An 18,579-nucleotide genomic window follows, 5' to 3' on the forward strand; every position below is an offset into this window, starting at 1 on the left:
GACATTCTTTGTTTGATCAAATGCAAACTTCCTTCTGGGGTCTTTCTTGGTCCATTAATTCCCAAATTTCAATTCAACTGAATAGCAATGCACTAAAAACAACCTGCAATTTCCTGAGGCCTTAAAATAAAGTGAAACTAAACAACTCTATTTTGATAATGGAAAAACACTTTCCTGCTTCAAAGTAATGCATCAAATGAAGTGTTACAAGAAATCCATTGTGAGTCTGTCTACTCTCTGATGAGCCATACATAGAAAACTATTTTTAACCAATCACTTTCACGTGCATTCAAGCCCATTCCATTAGAACTAATGTACTTTCCAAGAACTGCCAAAGAAAAAAGTAATTTCTAACATTGTTTATCACAAATGAAAATTATAGAAACCTAAAGCAAGTATCTTAAATAAATAATAAAATAGTGCTAAATGTTAATATTGGAGAAGATAGGGTAGCATGTAATAATACTATTTTCTTATCTAAATTAAGCCCTAAAAGAAGTGAAGATGAAAACAGAGACTCAGGCCTAACTTTGAACACTTCATGTAATGTAGAAACACCCACTGAATTTGATGAAATGCTTGCACATATCAACTCTTAGGTAATAGGAAATGGAAATGTAACTAATAAGTATTTTAATATCCAAAATTTTCCCTAAAAATTTTGGTTATATTTTCCTTAATGTCTTTTTTTCTTCTTTAAACAACAAAAGTGGATTGATTATTTTTAGCCAAAAAGGCTCATATATTATCTTAAGTGAAACAGAAAGTTAAATACTTCATGCTCTCATTTACAAGTGGACACTAAATAATGTATCCAGGTGAATATAGAGTATGTAGTGATAGTCACTGGAGTCTCAGAAGGGTAGGAGGTTGGGAGGGTGGTGAAAGATGAGAAATTACTTAATGGGTACACTAAAACCCATACTTCACTACCTCAAATATATCCATGTAAGAAAACTGCACTTGAACTCTTTAAATTTAAACCAAAAAATACCTTTAACTATAACTTATATCAAGGAATTAATTTTTCCTTCAACAATAATAATAAAAATATGGTCTCTAAGAATAGAATCTAACATATTCCTCTTATAAAATTATTCTTTCTCCTGTATATTAAGGTACTTCTGAATATTTAGATGATTAGTTTTTAAAGACAGTATTTTTTTCTAACAAACCTGCAATATGGAGTGTCTTTTCTATGCACTGGTTCTTAGGACAACAAGTTAATAAATTACATTTGTAATAAAATCCTTCAGTATTGTTATTCAGATAAAATACTTTTGTGCACATAGCAGTTGCAGCAATTTATAATGTTCCTGATAATATTACCAGCTAAAATTATTAATGAACTAGTTTGGTTTATAGGGGAAAATCCTTATATCATTTCTGCATAAAATCACTATATAATTTCTTTAACTATACAATATTATAAAAATAAAATTGTGGGCACTGAAATGAAATTCAAATGATATAAACCAAAGATGAACTGCCATAAAAATGATATACCATGTTTCTCTGAATCATACTGAGAATGTTCCATTAAAAGTTTGACAAAAATATCTACATGGAGATATCTTAAGTATAAGCAGAATGTATAATTAATAGGTTCAGAGAAATAAATCTCAATCAAAAACTCAAGATTATTCCCCAAATAGGATATTCACACTATAATGTGGTGATACCATTTTCTGTATTTTAATTAGAAAACAATGGAAAAAAACCAGCAACACTTCTAGCCAAATACTTATGCTACTTAATGATCATTGTAACACATATAACATTATAGGTTAATAAATGTGAAAGCTAAAAACCCAGGAAAAAAAGACATTTCATGTGAAAGAAAGACATGTTACCTTTTATTTCATGTTGGCTTGCTTCCCGTCTTCTTTCTAGTTCTTTTCTGTCATAATTCAACCTCTTTAAGCACATAATTCCATATTGTAAACTTGTTCTATTTTTTTTAAATAAAAGAAAACACATTGAGTTTACTCAGCAGGTGGATAAAGTTTTTTGATTAGCCATAGTCGACATTATTCACTGATTCTTAGGGCAAGTTAATAAATTACATTTTGCAATAAAATCCTTCAGTATTGGAGGGAAATACAATTATAATATTTCTAAGCACAAAATGTTTCTAAATAATAGGAAAAAATGTTTTCAAAATAAGAAACACATAGTTTTGAAATCATCGTGGATTATATTGTTTATCTATATGTCTTTGTCTTTCATTTAGCTATTCCTACAGTAGGTATAGGCAAATTAATATTATATTCATTTGAAAAGAATTTAAAAGTCCCCATTAGGGAGACAGTAAGGAATTTATAAGAAATGGATTCTCTCTTCTCAAGCTGATGAGAAAAATAACACAAAAACATAAGTAAGTTAAGTAATAGGATACAGAACCTAAGAAATCACAAGAGACAGAGAAACCAATTAAGGGATCAGTACTGCCAAAATAAGGACAACAGCCTTGAGCTTAAAAGGAAAATCCAAAAACCAAAGATGTTCTGAGAGAGAAAATGAGAGGGTTTAGTGCCATTAGATATAAAGATGCAGAAAATGTGACAGGAAAAAATAATCTGTAGGCTTCAAGAGCAGAGATCATTTTATCAGTGATGTTTTACGTGTTTAGGAACATAAGCAAATTTTGACATATACATTGGCTAGGCTACACTTACATGTGAGATGCATTTCTAAGCCCGCATTTTAATAAAAACAATGTTGGGTCAAATATTTCAGAATCAGAGAAAATGGAAAGAAAACTGCATTAGGTAGGTGGTGTTGGTTGAACTGTATTCCCCTAAAATTTACATGTGGAAGATCTAATTCTCAGTACTTCAGGATGTGATTGCATTTGGAGATAGTGCCCTAAAAGAGGTAATTGACTTGAACGAGTCCATTAGGGTGGGCCCTAATCCAAACTGACTGGTGACCTTTTAAAAAGATTTGGACACTTGGTAACACCAGGAATATACATTCACCGAGAAAAGATTACGTGAGGATGCCGAGAGAATGTGACCATCAGCAAGTCAAGGAGAGAGGCCAAATAAGAAACCAGACCTGCCAATTCCTTAATTTTGAACTTGTAGCCTCCAGAACTGTGAGAAAATAATTTTCTGTTGTTTAAGCCAACCGTCTGTGGTGTTTTGTTGTGGCATCCTTAGCAAACTAATTCAGTGGTATACTAGATAACACTGATAAAATCACTATCACAGATATTGGGCAGCTTGAGATTAAACCAATGCTTCTTGGTCAGTTTCTGCCAAGTTTTGATAGGGAATACAAAATTATACTATACAGAGCAAATACAGTATCATGAAACCATCTGTCAGATGGAAAACTGGGATGAAAAGACCATAGGATGCAATATACAGTCAGGTAGTACCTGCTTTAAGTCAGAGATTAGCATAGCTTAAAATGAAACTTGGGTATTTCCCAGAACAAAAATCCTGTCATTTGGGTAATTCTTTAAAAAAATTCATCATTATAAAACTTTTTTTTACTAAAGTAATGAAACAGTATTAAAAGGCAATCTAGTGAAGAGTGGAAAAACTGGACTCCAGAAGTCTAATGCAATCATATGAAATATGAAGGCCTAAACTTCTCTGACAGTAAGCTCACTCACTACCTCACAGTGTGTACACTACAAGGCACCTGAGAGCGGTACAAAGTTATTTCTTCTGGTAACTAGAAGTCACTCACCCTAGTGTCTACACCTGTGTTAAATGAAAATTCATATGCTCAACAGATAAAATATAATTCTTCTATCACATAATAATGATCTTAAAACATAAGAAAACTTATCTAAAGTCTTCCCTCATCCCATTTACATGCCTTTAATTACTTCAACTTTACCACCAGACTTCTATCACTTTATAACAATTTGATGACCACAAATAAATACAATTTCTTTTTCTTATGTCACCGTATGGTAGCACTTTTGTTGTCCCTGCCAATAAACACAGTCTAAGTATGCCTGCCAAGCCATTAACCAAAATGGAGAGATTTGTGCCAATGATAAATTCCTTCTCTTTTGCATACAAGTTTCTGTTAAATTATGGATTATTCAGCATAGCAATAGGTTTTCTAAAAAACTTGTTCTATTTATCTTTACCACATTTAATTCAACAGTGTTAACAACTGCATTAAAATCCAAAATATCTGAATAAGTTTGAATCAAAAGCCCCAATTATCCTCTATCCTAATTCTGTGTCATCAACGTATCTAATTTTTATACCATCTTCACTTTCAGTCACTGATTAAATGTTGGACGGAAAAGAAGCAAACATAGTCTCCCAAGCCAAAATCATCTACAGTTATATTAACTTATAACCACAATCAACTATATGAGAAAAAAACAACTAAAATCCAGCTGACATTGTTTCACCTAACACAAACACAGCATTTATAATATGGTATTATAACAAACCCCTTTTTATCTGCTGGATGGTAAATAACTTGAAAAAACACATTGCCTTTTGTTCATCTGCATCTTCACAGTTGCCTAACACAGTATTCCTTTTACTGAAATTAATATACAAATAAGCAAAGTCACTAAAAGACATAGAAAAATAAAAAAACACAAATATGTCTTAGAATAATAATTTCTTCTCAGAGTTGCTCCTAGAATGTTCCTAAATTATAAAATTTATAATCACATATTTGTGTAGGATTGAAACTATGAATATTTGTTTATCTTCATAATTTTCTAATATAAACACAACTATAAAATTGTAAACACTGAATTTTCAAAGAATCTGGCAAAGAAATAGACTCATCCCTATGAGGATAATTTTGTACACATGTATTTCCATGGACTTTGGGAACATAATATGTTCTAAATTAGAAAGTTCCTGCAGTTTGCTTCATGAAAGTATTTTTCAAAGTAGATGTACGCAGATGTTTCAAGTGACATATATTTTCTATCTCCTAGACATCCATTTTTGTTGTAGTAAGGTATAGGTAATATATTGTTTAATTTTTATTATTCTTTAGAAAAAAAAAAACCTACCGATGGAAACTATCCACCATTTTTAAATGGACACGGAGATCTTTTTTTGTTAGGTGATCTAACATTCTTGCATCTACCAAGCATTCCATAAAGTAACTTCTGTACTGAGGTAACCCCAGGCTGGGAAGCCATTCATTTCCAATCCACTCGTGGTTCATATCTCCATAAGCCAGGGTCTGTAGAAAAACCGGACACTAGAATTGTTTTATAGCAGTCAAGTTTCTTAACCAATCAGATGAGATGGTAATTGAAGAATATTACCTATTACTATAACTGATATTTAATTGCTATGATTTGTGAAAATGAAGCAAAAATAATATTCAGATTGTATGTATTCGATTTGGTTTCGTACAAAATGGAACTCTGCATACATTTATTAAAGTATTTGCCTATTGAAAATGATTGGCTATTTATTTTGTATTCTCAAAAGGAATTACATTTTGTCCACGTATGTATTTTATTAATAATGAAATTATTATATAAACTCTGAGCTTTAAGATTCTGTCTTTATATTGATAGATTTATCTCATTTTTTTTATATCTGTCATTTCCCTCTTGTCAATGCCATTATTGCGATTTCCCTCTTATCAATGCCACTACTGCCATATTGCTACAGTGTAATGGCAAATGTTGATGTGAAATGGTAACCTCAGTAAACAAAAAAAGGAATGAAGGGTTTGGAGAGACAGAATTTTGAAGCTTTGTATGAACATTGTTGTTACCTAGCAAAGCAGGTAGTCAGCTTTCCACAAAATCATTGAAAAGAATCAGTCTTTTCTAGATATCTGTCAAGATAGACTCTAAAAGAAGCAGGGCAGGATAAAAAACTAAGATAACCTAATTATTTAATATAACAAATAAACTATTCTTACCAATACTGTTCAAAACAGCTAAAATGAAAACCAAAATCAACCATTAACACTAAGGCAATATTTTAAAATAATTATTATTCTCTATTATTTTTAAAGAATTCCTATTTAGTTCCTTATCATGCCCTAAATTCCCAATTCTAAGATGTATTTCTAGTGAAAATCTAACTGTCCCTCTTATTTTCTGTGTTCTCAGGAATGATGAAATTTTTATCAAAATCATAATATAATACAATCCTACTCTGTGTTTAAATACAGGTCCTAATATAACTACCAAAAATTTTCTTATATTGAAAGGTTTCAATCAGATTGAATATAACACAAATTTTCTCTTTTAGCCATGCAACATGTGGAAATGTAGAAAAAATGCACAGCTTCCTTAAAAACATGTATGTCTGTTCCAAGTATAGACAGCTGTCTCATATGGCATCTCAATAAATGCTAACGACTCTGTAGTCTACAACACCAACACATGCACCTCCAACCCCCTCTTCATACAGTTTGCATTATATCTGAAAGCATGTGCAACTCCAAATAAGTCTTTTCTTTCTTCTTGTTCCCCTTTTAGATTCAACTTGAATGCTTCCTGATTAAATATATTCAAGATGATTTCAGAGGAATTTAAGTTTTGGATCATTCTTTTGGGAAAGAAAGAAAAGCACCCTTTTAAAAGAGGCAAGGTATGAAATGGCAATCATCTTGTTTGAAAAATAGTGTAATTTGAAAAGACATCTAAAGTGCTAAACATAATCTAGAATTACATATACAGATCAGCCTAATATTGAACTAAGTGAAGGTTTATAATATTGTGACTTATGACAGTTTCTTAATTTATATCCTCAGAGCCTATTAAGTGATATTAACAGTCTTAAAGCATATGTATCTCCTACCTGGGCCCAGCTTCCTTCCTCAGATTCTTTCTGTGTTAGCAGCAGGAAATGATTAATAAAGCAGGTAAATATAAATTAATTTCAAATCAATACAGTAAAACTTTTCTAGCAGAAGCAAAATTGTTATACAAAATAATTTGTATCACAGGCAGATAAACACATAGATTCTTACTCAGACCTACAGTGATTAATTTTACAGTTCAAAGGCAATTACACAGCAACTACATAGTTTTTAATTAATTCTAATTTAAATGTTAAATGCATAATTTTGTGAACATTTGATTTGGTCATTCCAAACCTTTTTTTAATTCTTAAATGAGTGTAATTTTCAAAATGTAATGTGCCATAATAAAAATTTCTGATGTCATATATGCGTATGTATATATAATAGGGAAATCTTACACAAAGTAAATAGTGAAGTGAAAAAACTAACTATATTCCTCCAACAAAGCTTTGTGATAATCAAATAGATTTCAACAGTAGTCAACAAAACAAAACAAGACAAAAACCAAGTACAACAAAACTAAACTAAAAATGAAATTAGTACAAGACATTGGTGATTTTAGCTATAACAAATTTGTAGATAATTTTCAAATAAGGATAACACTGAAAAGACGTTAAACAGAAGTTGATAAAGATAAAATATATGATATGCCCAGCTTTGTTACTTTACATGAAAAAATGACTTTTATAACATTTTATTTTTGAAAGTTACAGAGTCCCCAAGAAATTCTTTAAAATTGTGCTTTTCAATACCAAATTAACATAAAGCTTTTTTGGTTTTTGGGTTTTTTTTTTTTTTTTTTTTGGGTCAAGCTTTGTATCTAAGATGGTAAAGCACAAGAAACCATATGATCATATTAAAAATGAATATTCAATCTAATATTTTCTATTACCAATTTAATTTGGTTTAGAAACCTGTTACCTGTGAACATGTCCAATACTAAATGGTATTTGTTACAAAAACTTCCAATGTTGCAACATGATTACATTCTTGCTTGTTTGTGTACTATAAGCTCTTATGATATTAGCCACAATCTAATACTATTTCATTTAAAAATTTCAAGAGAATACTGAAGAATAAAACTGTAAAAAATGTTAGTTATTACTGCATATAACTATAAAAACACACCCTATTTCTCTGGTCTATAGTAAACAAATTAGTTTCCTCATCCAAAGAGCAGCAAAGTCACTTTCCTTCAGGTTCAACAAAGCCATAGGACTAACCGTTTTTGCTGGAGCTGCAAGATTTTCCATTTCTTCATGAGTCACCCAAACGTTGCCTGAAGGCTAGTGAGGAGGCCCAGAGGGAAGCAGAGGAATCCATGGGAGGCAAGCAGTGGTAAAGAAGAAAGGCAGCACCTCTGTGAGTTAACAGCAACACAGCAATACCACAGTGCCCGTGCCCCTACCGTGTGCACAAGAGAGACAGCATGGCTGGTTTGCTCAGAGCTCCCTGTTTCTTCTACTCAAAAAGATTAACTAGAAAGAGGCATGTTGGGAAGCTCTTGAGGGGTAGATTTAAAATGACATTTCTGCAATTATGAATCAGAAAATAAGCATCATCAAAATTTGCATTCCAATGGTATGTGGCTATCAGATCAATTTTTGTAATAGTGGTGAACTGATTAAATTTGAACTGTAGAATAATGAATTTTTAATCAGAAAACAATGGCACATGCATGTGTTGTGTTATTACCAAAATTTCCTTTCACATAATTTTGATTCCCAATATCCTTTGAAGGAAAAAATTGGTTGTCAATATAAAGCTGGAAGCATTATCATAACTAATCTGGAAACCAGCATCAGCTTTTTCCAAATGATTATTTTTTTGTGTGTGATTCAATAAATATTAAGTGTTCCTGGATTCTTGCAGATGAAAAAGAAATGAAATGCTATTTTTAATTTATTTTTCAGCCACACTAATAATTGTCAAATTACAAAATCCATATATTTCCTAATTCTTCACCAGTATTTGATACCATTATAGAGAAGAATACAGTGTAAAAGAAAATTCTTTCTTTAACAGGCAATATTCTATTGTAAAGTCCCATTTGCTTTGTAAAAAAACTCCTTGGTATTAGTTCTATACACTTAATAACGTACAGTTTCAAAACCAAAGTCCACTGAGTAACATAAAGATCAGGCATATCATTCAAGGTATTGGGCCCCTGGAAACCACTTGCCATCAAATTCCATCATTTCTTTATGAACATTGCAAGGTTTTCCAAGCACATCAATGAAATTTACATCCTATGTATTTTTTGCTACTTGTTCTGGGAAGGGTCCAATTTCTAAAGAATTGGTGTAGCAAAGTTGTTACCCAAACATTGTTAAGTCATCGCCATAATTCACTTTGGGCTTTTCTGCGATTTATCTAGTACCATGACTTTTTCTGTATTAAAAATAATATAATTCAATATAATTTAAAGTGTAACTACATATAAATTGATGAGTATAATTTGTTGTAAGTGAAATTTTATATATGTATATAGGTGCATACATACAGTCATGTAATACATACTGATGTTTTAGTCAGGAATGGAGTACATTCCCAACAATGGTGTCATGATTATAATAGAGCTGAAAAGTTCCTGTCACCTAGTGCTGTCATAGTCATTATGCCATTGTATTGCAATGCATTACTCACATGTTTGTGGTAACACTAGTGTAAACAAACCTATTGCACTGCTAGTCATATAAAAGTATAGCACACACAACTATGTGCAGCCCATAATAGTTGACAATGATAATTAATGACTAGGTTACTGGTTTATGTTTTACCACACCATACTTTTTCAATGATTATTTTACAGTGTACTCCCTCTACTTTTGTTTTTTAAAGAGTTAACTGTAAAGTAGCCCCAAGTAAGTTCTTCAGGAGGTATCTCAAAAGAAGGCATTGATATCCTAGGAGATGACAGCTCCACATGTGTTACTGCTCAGTGGAACAAGATATGGAGATGAAAGACAGTGATACTGATGGTACCAACCCTGGGTAGACCTATAGTAATTTGTGTGTTTGTGTCTTAGTTTTTAACGAAAAAATTTAAAGAGGGAAATAATGAAATAGCAGAAAGCTTATAGGACAAGGATATAAAGAAGTTAATTTTGTTCAGCTGTACACTGTGTTGGTGTTTTAAGCTAAGTATTATTTAAAAAGAGTCAAAACTTAACAAAAAAGGTTTATAAAGTGTAAACATTACCATAAGCTAAGGCTAATTTATTATTGAAGAAATAAAAAGATTTTTTAATGACGTGTGTAGCATAAAAGCATAGTGTTTATAAAATCTACAGTAGTATATAGTAGTGTCCTAGGCCTTCATATTCATCACTGCTCATTCACTGACTCGTTCAGAGCAACTTCTAGTCCTGCAAGCTTCATTACTGGTAAGTGTTCTATTCATGTGTACCATTTTTATCTTTTATATTATATTTTTACTGTACATTTTCTATGTTTAGATATATTTGGATACACACATATTTACCACGATGTTACAACTGCCTACAGTATTCAGCTTGGTATCATGCTGTACAGGTTTGTAGCCTGGAGCAATAAATTATACCACATAGCCTAGGTGTGCAGTAGTCTATACCATTTAGGTTTATGTAAATATGCTCCATGATATTCTCAGAATAACAAAGTTGTCTCATGACTCATTTCTTAGAACATATATCTGGCATTAAGTGACATATGATTGTATATATACTTCAGTAACAAGTGAAATTGGGTGGTAAAGATTCATAATTAAAAGCAAATTCTATGCACATAAAAATTCCATAGGCTAGGCATCAAATATATATGTAGAATTATTTTTCTTCTACTGTTTTGAAATTTAGAGTCTAGCTGATGTATTTTTCTATAAGTCTGTGTATACCTATGAAATAAATTTAGAATACAAAAGTAATTTATGTCATTAAAAGTCCCTTTCTTGTATCCTCAGCTTCTAACAATGATGCTCATTATAAACAAAGTTTCATATGAATATATAAAACATTACATTACTTGGAATAAATTGTTTTTACTGACTTTATGAGAGTGTGCTAGGCTGAAAAGCACTTTACACTCATCTGTCACATTTCCTTTACACCCAGTTATCATGGAGCTTTGCTTGAATGGCTGTACTGTTTGTTCAATGTGAGTTTCAGTGATGATTACCTGAGAGAAAATTCATTTAAGCCAATCTTAAATGGCTTAAGCTTGCAGAACAGTGTAAAATCAATTTTACACTGATTTGTGTAGATTCTCCTTTGATTCATAATCCAAACAATGAAGATCTCACTCCTACTTTAAGAAACTACCTGTATTAATTATCTAACACTAGAATAGATACATGCATAATATCTTTCACAGCTTATCTTTAAGGTTGTGTCTGCCAGTCTATCACCATATTCTGGGATGGGGGAAGATGCTGGAAGCTGGTTTTATCTGTTTCTTTCCTCACAAAATGAGTATATACCCAGGGCAAATTTTTAAAGTGTGGTTGGCAAATTTACAGAAGTTGTATGTTGTTTCTGTTTGATATGTAGTTTTACTTGTGAAGAGCACTGCCTGCCCTACAGTCTTGTAAAACAGCCAACAGAAATAGTTTCTACAAAACCCAATCAAGTAGACATTAACTGAAGTTCTAACAAGTTTATTTTATAAGCAAGTTCACACATAGTAAGTCAATTATTCAATCAGATTGCTCTCTCTCCACCACCACTTAAGGGGATGGAATTTGCATGTAAGTACATCAAGAGGGAATAATTTAGAGCATGAGTTTCAGAGAAGAACATCCCTATGAGAGAGCTAGACTGGGAAGCTTTGAGCAACCAAAGGGCCTAAGGATACAAGTGCTTTGGTATTGAGGATAAGGAGAGTACAAAAAGTGGGTTGGAAAAGTATAAAAAACAAACATCGTATAACTTGGTTGTGGTCCTCTGAGATCCCCTTAAAATTACCTACTCACTGCTCTCAGTAGTCTGTGCTGCAACCTCCCAAAAATGTGTGAGCTAAACAATGCAAACCAATAGTCATTTTTTTGTGGCTAATATCATCTGAGTCTAACATGTAATTTATAAAATTTTAATTATATTATCAAATTAGATACAAGGGGCTTGAGCTATACAGCAGCACTTATCAGTGACCATCCTAGGACATTTCCTAAACCTGTCTAAATTTCAGGTTCTGCATCTCTTAAGTGGGACTAAAAGTGCATGCTCCAGATTAGAAAGAAACACTACAAAGTTTATATTATAATACAATATGTTCTTATACAGAACTGGGACTAGGATGAGGCACATGAGGTCCCAGGGGACTATAATGTAAGGAAGCAATCACTTTCAGGGTGATATCTGACAATGAGAGCCTCTTTAAATTTTTTTGCTTGAAATGTCTTGCTTGTCTCCCCTTAGTCTACATGTAATAGAACGTTGAGAAAGCATCATCATCGAGTGAGAACTAGAAGGAAATCTCTACAGGATGATAAGAATTAAACACTTACCCAATTAAATCATTCTGGAAAGAGTTACAACAGGAAAGTAAATAATAAAATGAACTTAAGAAATAATTCATGAAAATTAATCAGGTGAAAATAATAAACACTTTTGCTGTCAGAGATACAGAATAAGCAGCCAGATCTCAGAATAATCTTAAATCTTATCTGGTTAAAGTAAGTTTTGTTACTACCTATCTCATTTAAAGTGTTTTTTACTTTGTAATGGAATTACAAAGTAGTAACTTGAAATTACTGTTTACATTCAAATGGCCTGTATCCACATTTCTCCCCTATCTGAATTTTTGTCTCTCATTATTAGATAAATCCTTCTCATTATAATAAGAATGATATTTATACCTCACCCTCTTTCCAAAAAGGTTGAGGTTTATAAAGAAAGTTATACCTCACTCTTTTTTCAATAAAGGCTGAGGCTTATGAGGAATCAAAAGAAGAACCAAACAGACTAAAAGAATGCTATAAAAAGAAAAACTGATAGAATGCAGGAAGCAGAAGCAGGAAAATGTACTTTTTAGCAGCAGCAAATCCACATAGGAGTATGATCTTAGATGAGTCAGTTTACTTCTTTATATCAGTTTTGCCCATTTGTGAAACAGCTGTAATAAAAGTACCTTTCTCATAGTGTGGTTGTGAGTCTTAAATGGGTTATTACATGTAAAGCACTTAGAACAGGGCCTGACAGTGAGCATTCTGCTGATGTTGGCTACTACTGTATTTATATTAGAATTCTGTTAGGCAATCTCCATTCAAGCAAATCTTTAATTCAAGAAATATTCTGTACTTCTCGGTATTACACTGCGCTAATGAATGCCTATCTTCTGCCTTACATTTATGCTCAATCTTGTTAAATTATGTGGTTATTAAAAAATCACTGTTTAAAACTTATTTATTTCCACTGTATTTGCTTTTAAAATGTTTGATTCATCAATTTAAATAAATGTTACATAAAGCAAAATATAAAACAAATTTGGCTCATATATAAACACTAAGTCAAATTAGTTGGAAAAACAAGAGGTAGGCAAATGTTGAAACACACTATTAATAAAACACAACTTTGTCAAAGTATGGGGAAGAAATTGCAAATGTCCAGAAGGATTCCTCATTCAAATGGCTTTTTGAGTTAGCTTGAAGTCATCTCTTTAAAAAGAAACAACAGCTAGAGAAATTAAACATGTTTCCAGTAAGATTATCTAAAAGGATACTGTAGAACTCGAGACATTGGAAACATGCACACAAAAAAAATGTTCTAGATGCTCCATCTAAATTTGCAATGCTTGAGCATTTCTATAATTTTTACCTAAGATAAAATATTCAAAGAATATACGTATTTTTATGATAACCTTCTTCAACCGAATTTCAATTAACTGATATCTCCATCTCTAACCTACTAGGAAAGAGACTTTCTATATTAATAGTAGCTTGGGGAAAAGAAATGGAAAGCTAGAAATTTAGGGCTGATCCAAGGTAATCATACAAGTGACATTTAGATTTTTCCTTTTTGGTGGTCCTTCCCATTATATCTAGGCAGGAAATGAGGCAGAATCAAATAGAAATGGTAGTCAGTTAAAAAAAAAAAAAAAGCCCAAGAACCTTATCTTTTTCTCCTCAGAATTTCAGTTAATAAACACGATACACTGGTCTAAGAAATTCAAGCCCAAACCTCAATGTGCAAAATAATTTATATGACCTGAACAAAATGTAGTGCTCTACAAGACATAATAAAATAACTTTGTTTAAAAAAAGCATTAAAAAATCTGCCTTTGTGTTTTTTAACTGTGAATTCTAATATATAATGTTAGGTTATGACTTTATGCAGTGAATTCATTAATAGCAATTTATGTGGAAGTTTTGTTTTGTAAAGCAAATTGTACTGGAAATATATTAGAAATGAGTAAATGCTTCCATGCACATGGAGTAGAAGGAAGAGGAAATATTTAGTAGATATTTTTAAAGCTTAGAGACACAACTTAACGTGTCTCATATAATTTGCTTCAGTATTTGGTAAGAGGCATATATGTTCTGTGAATACAGAGCTATCACACATTAGTAAAAAGATAAATATTCTTATATACTAGAGATAAGTTGGAAAAGTTATGAATAGAAAATTAATATAAATGCTGGATTAATAATATAAAAACTTGAACATTTAGTAGTGATTTTCAAAATGCAAATTTAAGCAAGGAGATAACCAATGTTGACAAAGGGAGGAATAACAGCGACACAACACAGCTTTGGCAATTAAAGTTTAAAAGTATTAAGAATATGCATGCCCTGTACACAAATATAGCAATGGAAATGACCACAGTTTATGCAACAATATAGTTACAAGCACATATTTTACACACAACAAAAAATTGTGTTGCACACAACAAAAAGTGTCCAATAGTAGGAATTTGGTTAAATAAGTTATGGCATTTCTACAAAGGAGATATGCAGCAATTAAAAGTGATGTTGCAATTGCATATTTAATAAAATAATTCTTCTACTACATTACTAAATTTCCAAATTAATATATTATATGAAATAGTCCATCTATATAAAAAGATAAGAAAAAAGAATGAAAAGGTCTTCATCAAATTTTTTCAATAGCGAAAAAATTAACATTGATTATCTCTGGAATGGATATTTTTAATGTTTTTAAATTATTTTGTTGTCAACTTTGTATTTTTCTGTTTTACAAATGTTATACAGGATCATGTATTAATTCAATAAACACATAAAAAACTTAAATGCCATAAACAATATATTATTATGCTTCAAATGTTCATTTCTTTGTGAAGCCTTATCCAGCTGGTAGTGATTTCTGTTTTCTTGAAGATCCATCACATCTTGCTCCTATCACACATCTAGGAGTTAATCTATATTATCTCGTACTAAATCTACTGGTCAACACACTTATTTTCCTTAGTAGAGTTTCCCTTTCTGAACTCAAGGCCACACATATTTCTTATACTTCGTTGAGTAAATGAAACATGTGAGTAGAGTTATTTGTACAATGATTATTTAAGGTGAATATTTACTATAATTTGCCAGGCACTACTGTTAAGGCTTGGGGTTGATGGAAACCTGACACTATATTTCATCTCATGTGAGATAAATCAAGAAAAGAGGGAACTATAAAATGTTTATAAGTACATGGACTGGTAACTCAGGAAGGAGCCAAACCCAGACTTTGGGGGCTCAGCAAAAGGTTTTCAGAGGAAATATATAAAGCAATCAATAAATGAATAATGAATTGGGGAAAATATGGTGACTGTGAAGTGCAATAAAAGTTTCGGGGAAAGGGAAGACCAACTACAAAACTTATAATTGACCAAGGGCAAAGAAGTTTAGAAAATTGAAAGTAGCTCCTGACCTGGGGAAATAAAACCTTGGAGGTGAACTGAGGCTAGACCATAAAGACTCTCATAAGCTTTTTTTACTTCTGCCCATTCTTTAAACAGTTGAATGTTAATTAATATTGTATAAATTAAATTCCTTCAGTTTGGTTAAATCGTTTTAGAAAAATAGTTCTTAAATTTCTTATTGTTCATTAAGAAATAGACTACACTGGTAAATAAAATAAATAAAGTGTAGCCTATTTTTCTATCTGGAAGTTGGGACTTCAAATTTATTTTTGCGAGATTCATAATTTTTAATATTTTTGTTTACATTTGCTCTTGGGAGAAAATTATGGATATAAACCATTTATGATGCTTCTCACTTAGCTGGAAATTACTCAGGAAACACTTCATCAGAGTTAAATCCAATTTACAATAACTATTTTAATGGTCTTTTCAGTTTTTTATTTTAAATATACAGGTGACTCTTGAACAACACAGATTTGAACTGTACTATTCCACTTATACACAGACTTTCTTTTGCCACTGCCACTCCTGAGACAACATGACCAATCTCTCCCCTTCCTCCTCCTCCTCAGCATACTCAACATAAAGCAAAGACTTAGAACCAACCCAAATGTCCATTAATGATAGACTGGATAAAGAAAATGTGGCACATATACACCATGGAATACTATGCAGCCATAAAAAAGAATGAGTTCATGTCCTTTGCAGGGACATGAACAAAGCTGGAAACCATCATTCTCAGAAAACTGACACAAGAACAGAAAACCAAACACTGCATGTTCTCACTCATAAATGGGTGTTGAACAATGAGAACACATGGACACAGGGAGGGGAACTTCATACACTGGGGCCTGTCGGGTGGTGGGGGTCTAGGTGATGGATAGCAGGGGGTGGAGGAATAGGGGAGGGATAGCATTAAGAGAAATACCTAATGTAGATGACAGGAGGATGGGTGCAGCAAGCCACCATGGCAAATATATACTGATGTAACAAACCTGCATGTTCTACACATGTACCCCAGAACTTATAGTAATAAAAAATAAAGATAAAAAATAAATTAAAAAGGGAATTAAACGTTCTCCCAACTAAAGAAAACAACACACACAAAAAAAGATGATGAGGATAAAGACATTTATGATGATCTACTTCTACAATGCAATATCATTTCTCTTCCCTATGATTTTCTTAATATTTTCTTTTATCTAGCTTACTTTATTATATAAATGGGGCACATAATACCTATAACATACATAATACATGTTTATCAACTATTTATGTTATCAGTAGGGCATCCAGTCAACAGTAGACTATTAGCAGTAAAGTCTTGGGGGAGCCAAAAGTTATAGGTGAGTTTTTGACTGTGTTTGGGAGGTCAGCATTCCTAACTCCCATGTTGTTCAAGGGGTTACTGTATTCTGAATTGTCTTTGAGCTTAAGTCATAATCCAGGTAGAGTGAAAAACATTGGTATTTATATTTTAAAATAATATAGGTAAGACTTTTTAAAACTTATATATTTTTCCTACATGTTATTTAGGAAGAACTTAAGATGGAATTACGTAAGAAATATGTAAGACTTTAAATTTGACCTGGCATCAGAATCTAGTATATTGGAAAGGAAAATGTGTAAATAGAAATGAAGCAAACTATTCAGAACTGTTTAAGTTCATGCATAAAAGTTATACTTAAGTTACTCTTCTGCCTGAAAACAGCAATAAAGCAATATGACTTTTTAATATTTTACCTATTGCTAAAATTTATCTCTTTCTCCTATATTTTATTACTCTATATAAGATCTGAGATTTGGGAAACCTAGTAATTATCAGAAATAATATGGCTTATGAACAAAATATATAATTTAGAAATGGAATAAAGAAAGAATGAAATATTATTTGCGAGTTTTTTGTTTGAATTTGCCATCATGTATGCCTTTTTTGTCACATTTGGTTCTTTTCTAGTATTAGGATAGGTAAAAATGTATGAGATGATTAGGAATTTATAACTGAAAAACAAACAGATTTTGAAGAAAGTATATTCCAGATATTCCATTTGGTATTTATAAAACACCAAACTCATGTAATTTCATAATTATGAAAACTTCTTAAGAAATAGGGAGTTAGAAGACATACAAGTAGCCAAACAAACATATAAAAACTCTCAATATCATTAATCATCAGATAAATGTAATTAAAACCACAGTGAGATACCATCTCACATCAGTCAGAATGACTATTACTAAACAGTAGAAAAGACAACAGATATTGGCAAGGGCACAGAGAAAAGGGAACACTTATATGCTGTTGGTGGGAATGTAAATTAGTACAACCTCTATGGAAGGCAGTATGAAGATTTCTCAAAGAACTACAACTAGAACTAGCATTCAACTCTACCATCTCACTACTAAGTACCTACCCAAAGGAAATGAAATTGTTATATCAATATCAAAATAATGCCTGCACTCATGTTTTTATCACAACATTACTCATAATAGCAAGTCATGGAATGAATCTAAGTGTCCATCAGTGGATGACTGGATAAGTAAAATGTATATACACACCATTAAATACTATGCAGTCATAAAAAAAAATAAGCTAATTTCTTTCGTAGCAACATAAATGGAACTGGAGACCATTATCCCAAGTGAAATAACTCAGAAACAAAAACTTAAATTGAACATGTCCTCACTTGTAAGTGAGAGCTTAACAATGGGTACATGTGGACAAGTAAGGAAATAACAGACATTGGGGACTCCAAAAGGGAATAGGGTAGTAGAGGATGAAGTTTGAAAAATTACCCATTGGTTTCAACGTTCACTATTTGGGTGATGAGAACACTGGAAGCCCAAACCTCTCTATTACATAATATACCCATGTAATGAAATTGTATATGTTCCCCCTGAATCTATAAAAATAAAAAAAATATTAAAATTAAAAAATAAAGTAGTCACTTAAGCTTTGTATCTTTA

General features: G+C 31.7%; 1 protein-coding gene across 26 annotated transcripts in view; it reads right to left on the reverse strand.

The window, feature by feature from the left end:
• PPFIA2 (PTPRF interacting protein alpha 2) overlaps positions 1 to 18,579 on the reverse strand; it is a 485,065-nt gene that overhangs the window by 14,254 nt on the left and 452,232 nt on the right. For 12 of the 26 annotated variants that reach the window (XM_017543486.2, XM_017543479.2, XM_017543480.2 and 9 more), the window contains 4 exons: positions 7,998 to 8,060; positions 6,771 to 6,800; positions 5,012 to 5,205; positions 1,854 to 1,951 (listed from right to left, as the gene is read on the reverse strand). In XM_017543486.2, the coding sequence (XP_017398975.1) occupies positions 1,854 to 1,951; positions 5,012 to 5,205; positions 6,771 to 6,800; positions 7,998 to 8,060 (385 nt within the window). The remainder of the gene's footprint in view (positions 1 to 1,853; positions 1,952 to 5,011; positions 5,206 to 6,770; positions 6,801 to 7,997; positions 8,061 to 18,579) is intronic. The other 14 variants (XM_017543503.2, XM_017543482.2, XM_017543481.2 and 11 more) reach the window with 5 other exon arrangements.

This window comes from Cebus imitator, unplaced genomic scaffold (assembly GCF_001604975.1).
Source record: "Cebus imitator isolate Cc_AM_T3 unplaced genomic scaffold, Cebus_imitator-1.0 Scaffold156, whole genome shotgun sequence".
Taxonomy (NCBI): Eukaryota; Metazoa; Chordata; class Mammalia; order Primates; family Cebidae; genus Cebus; species Cebus imitator.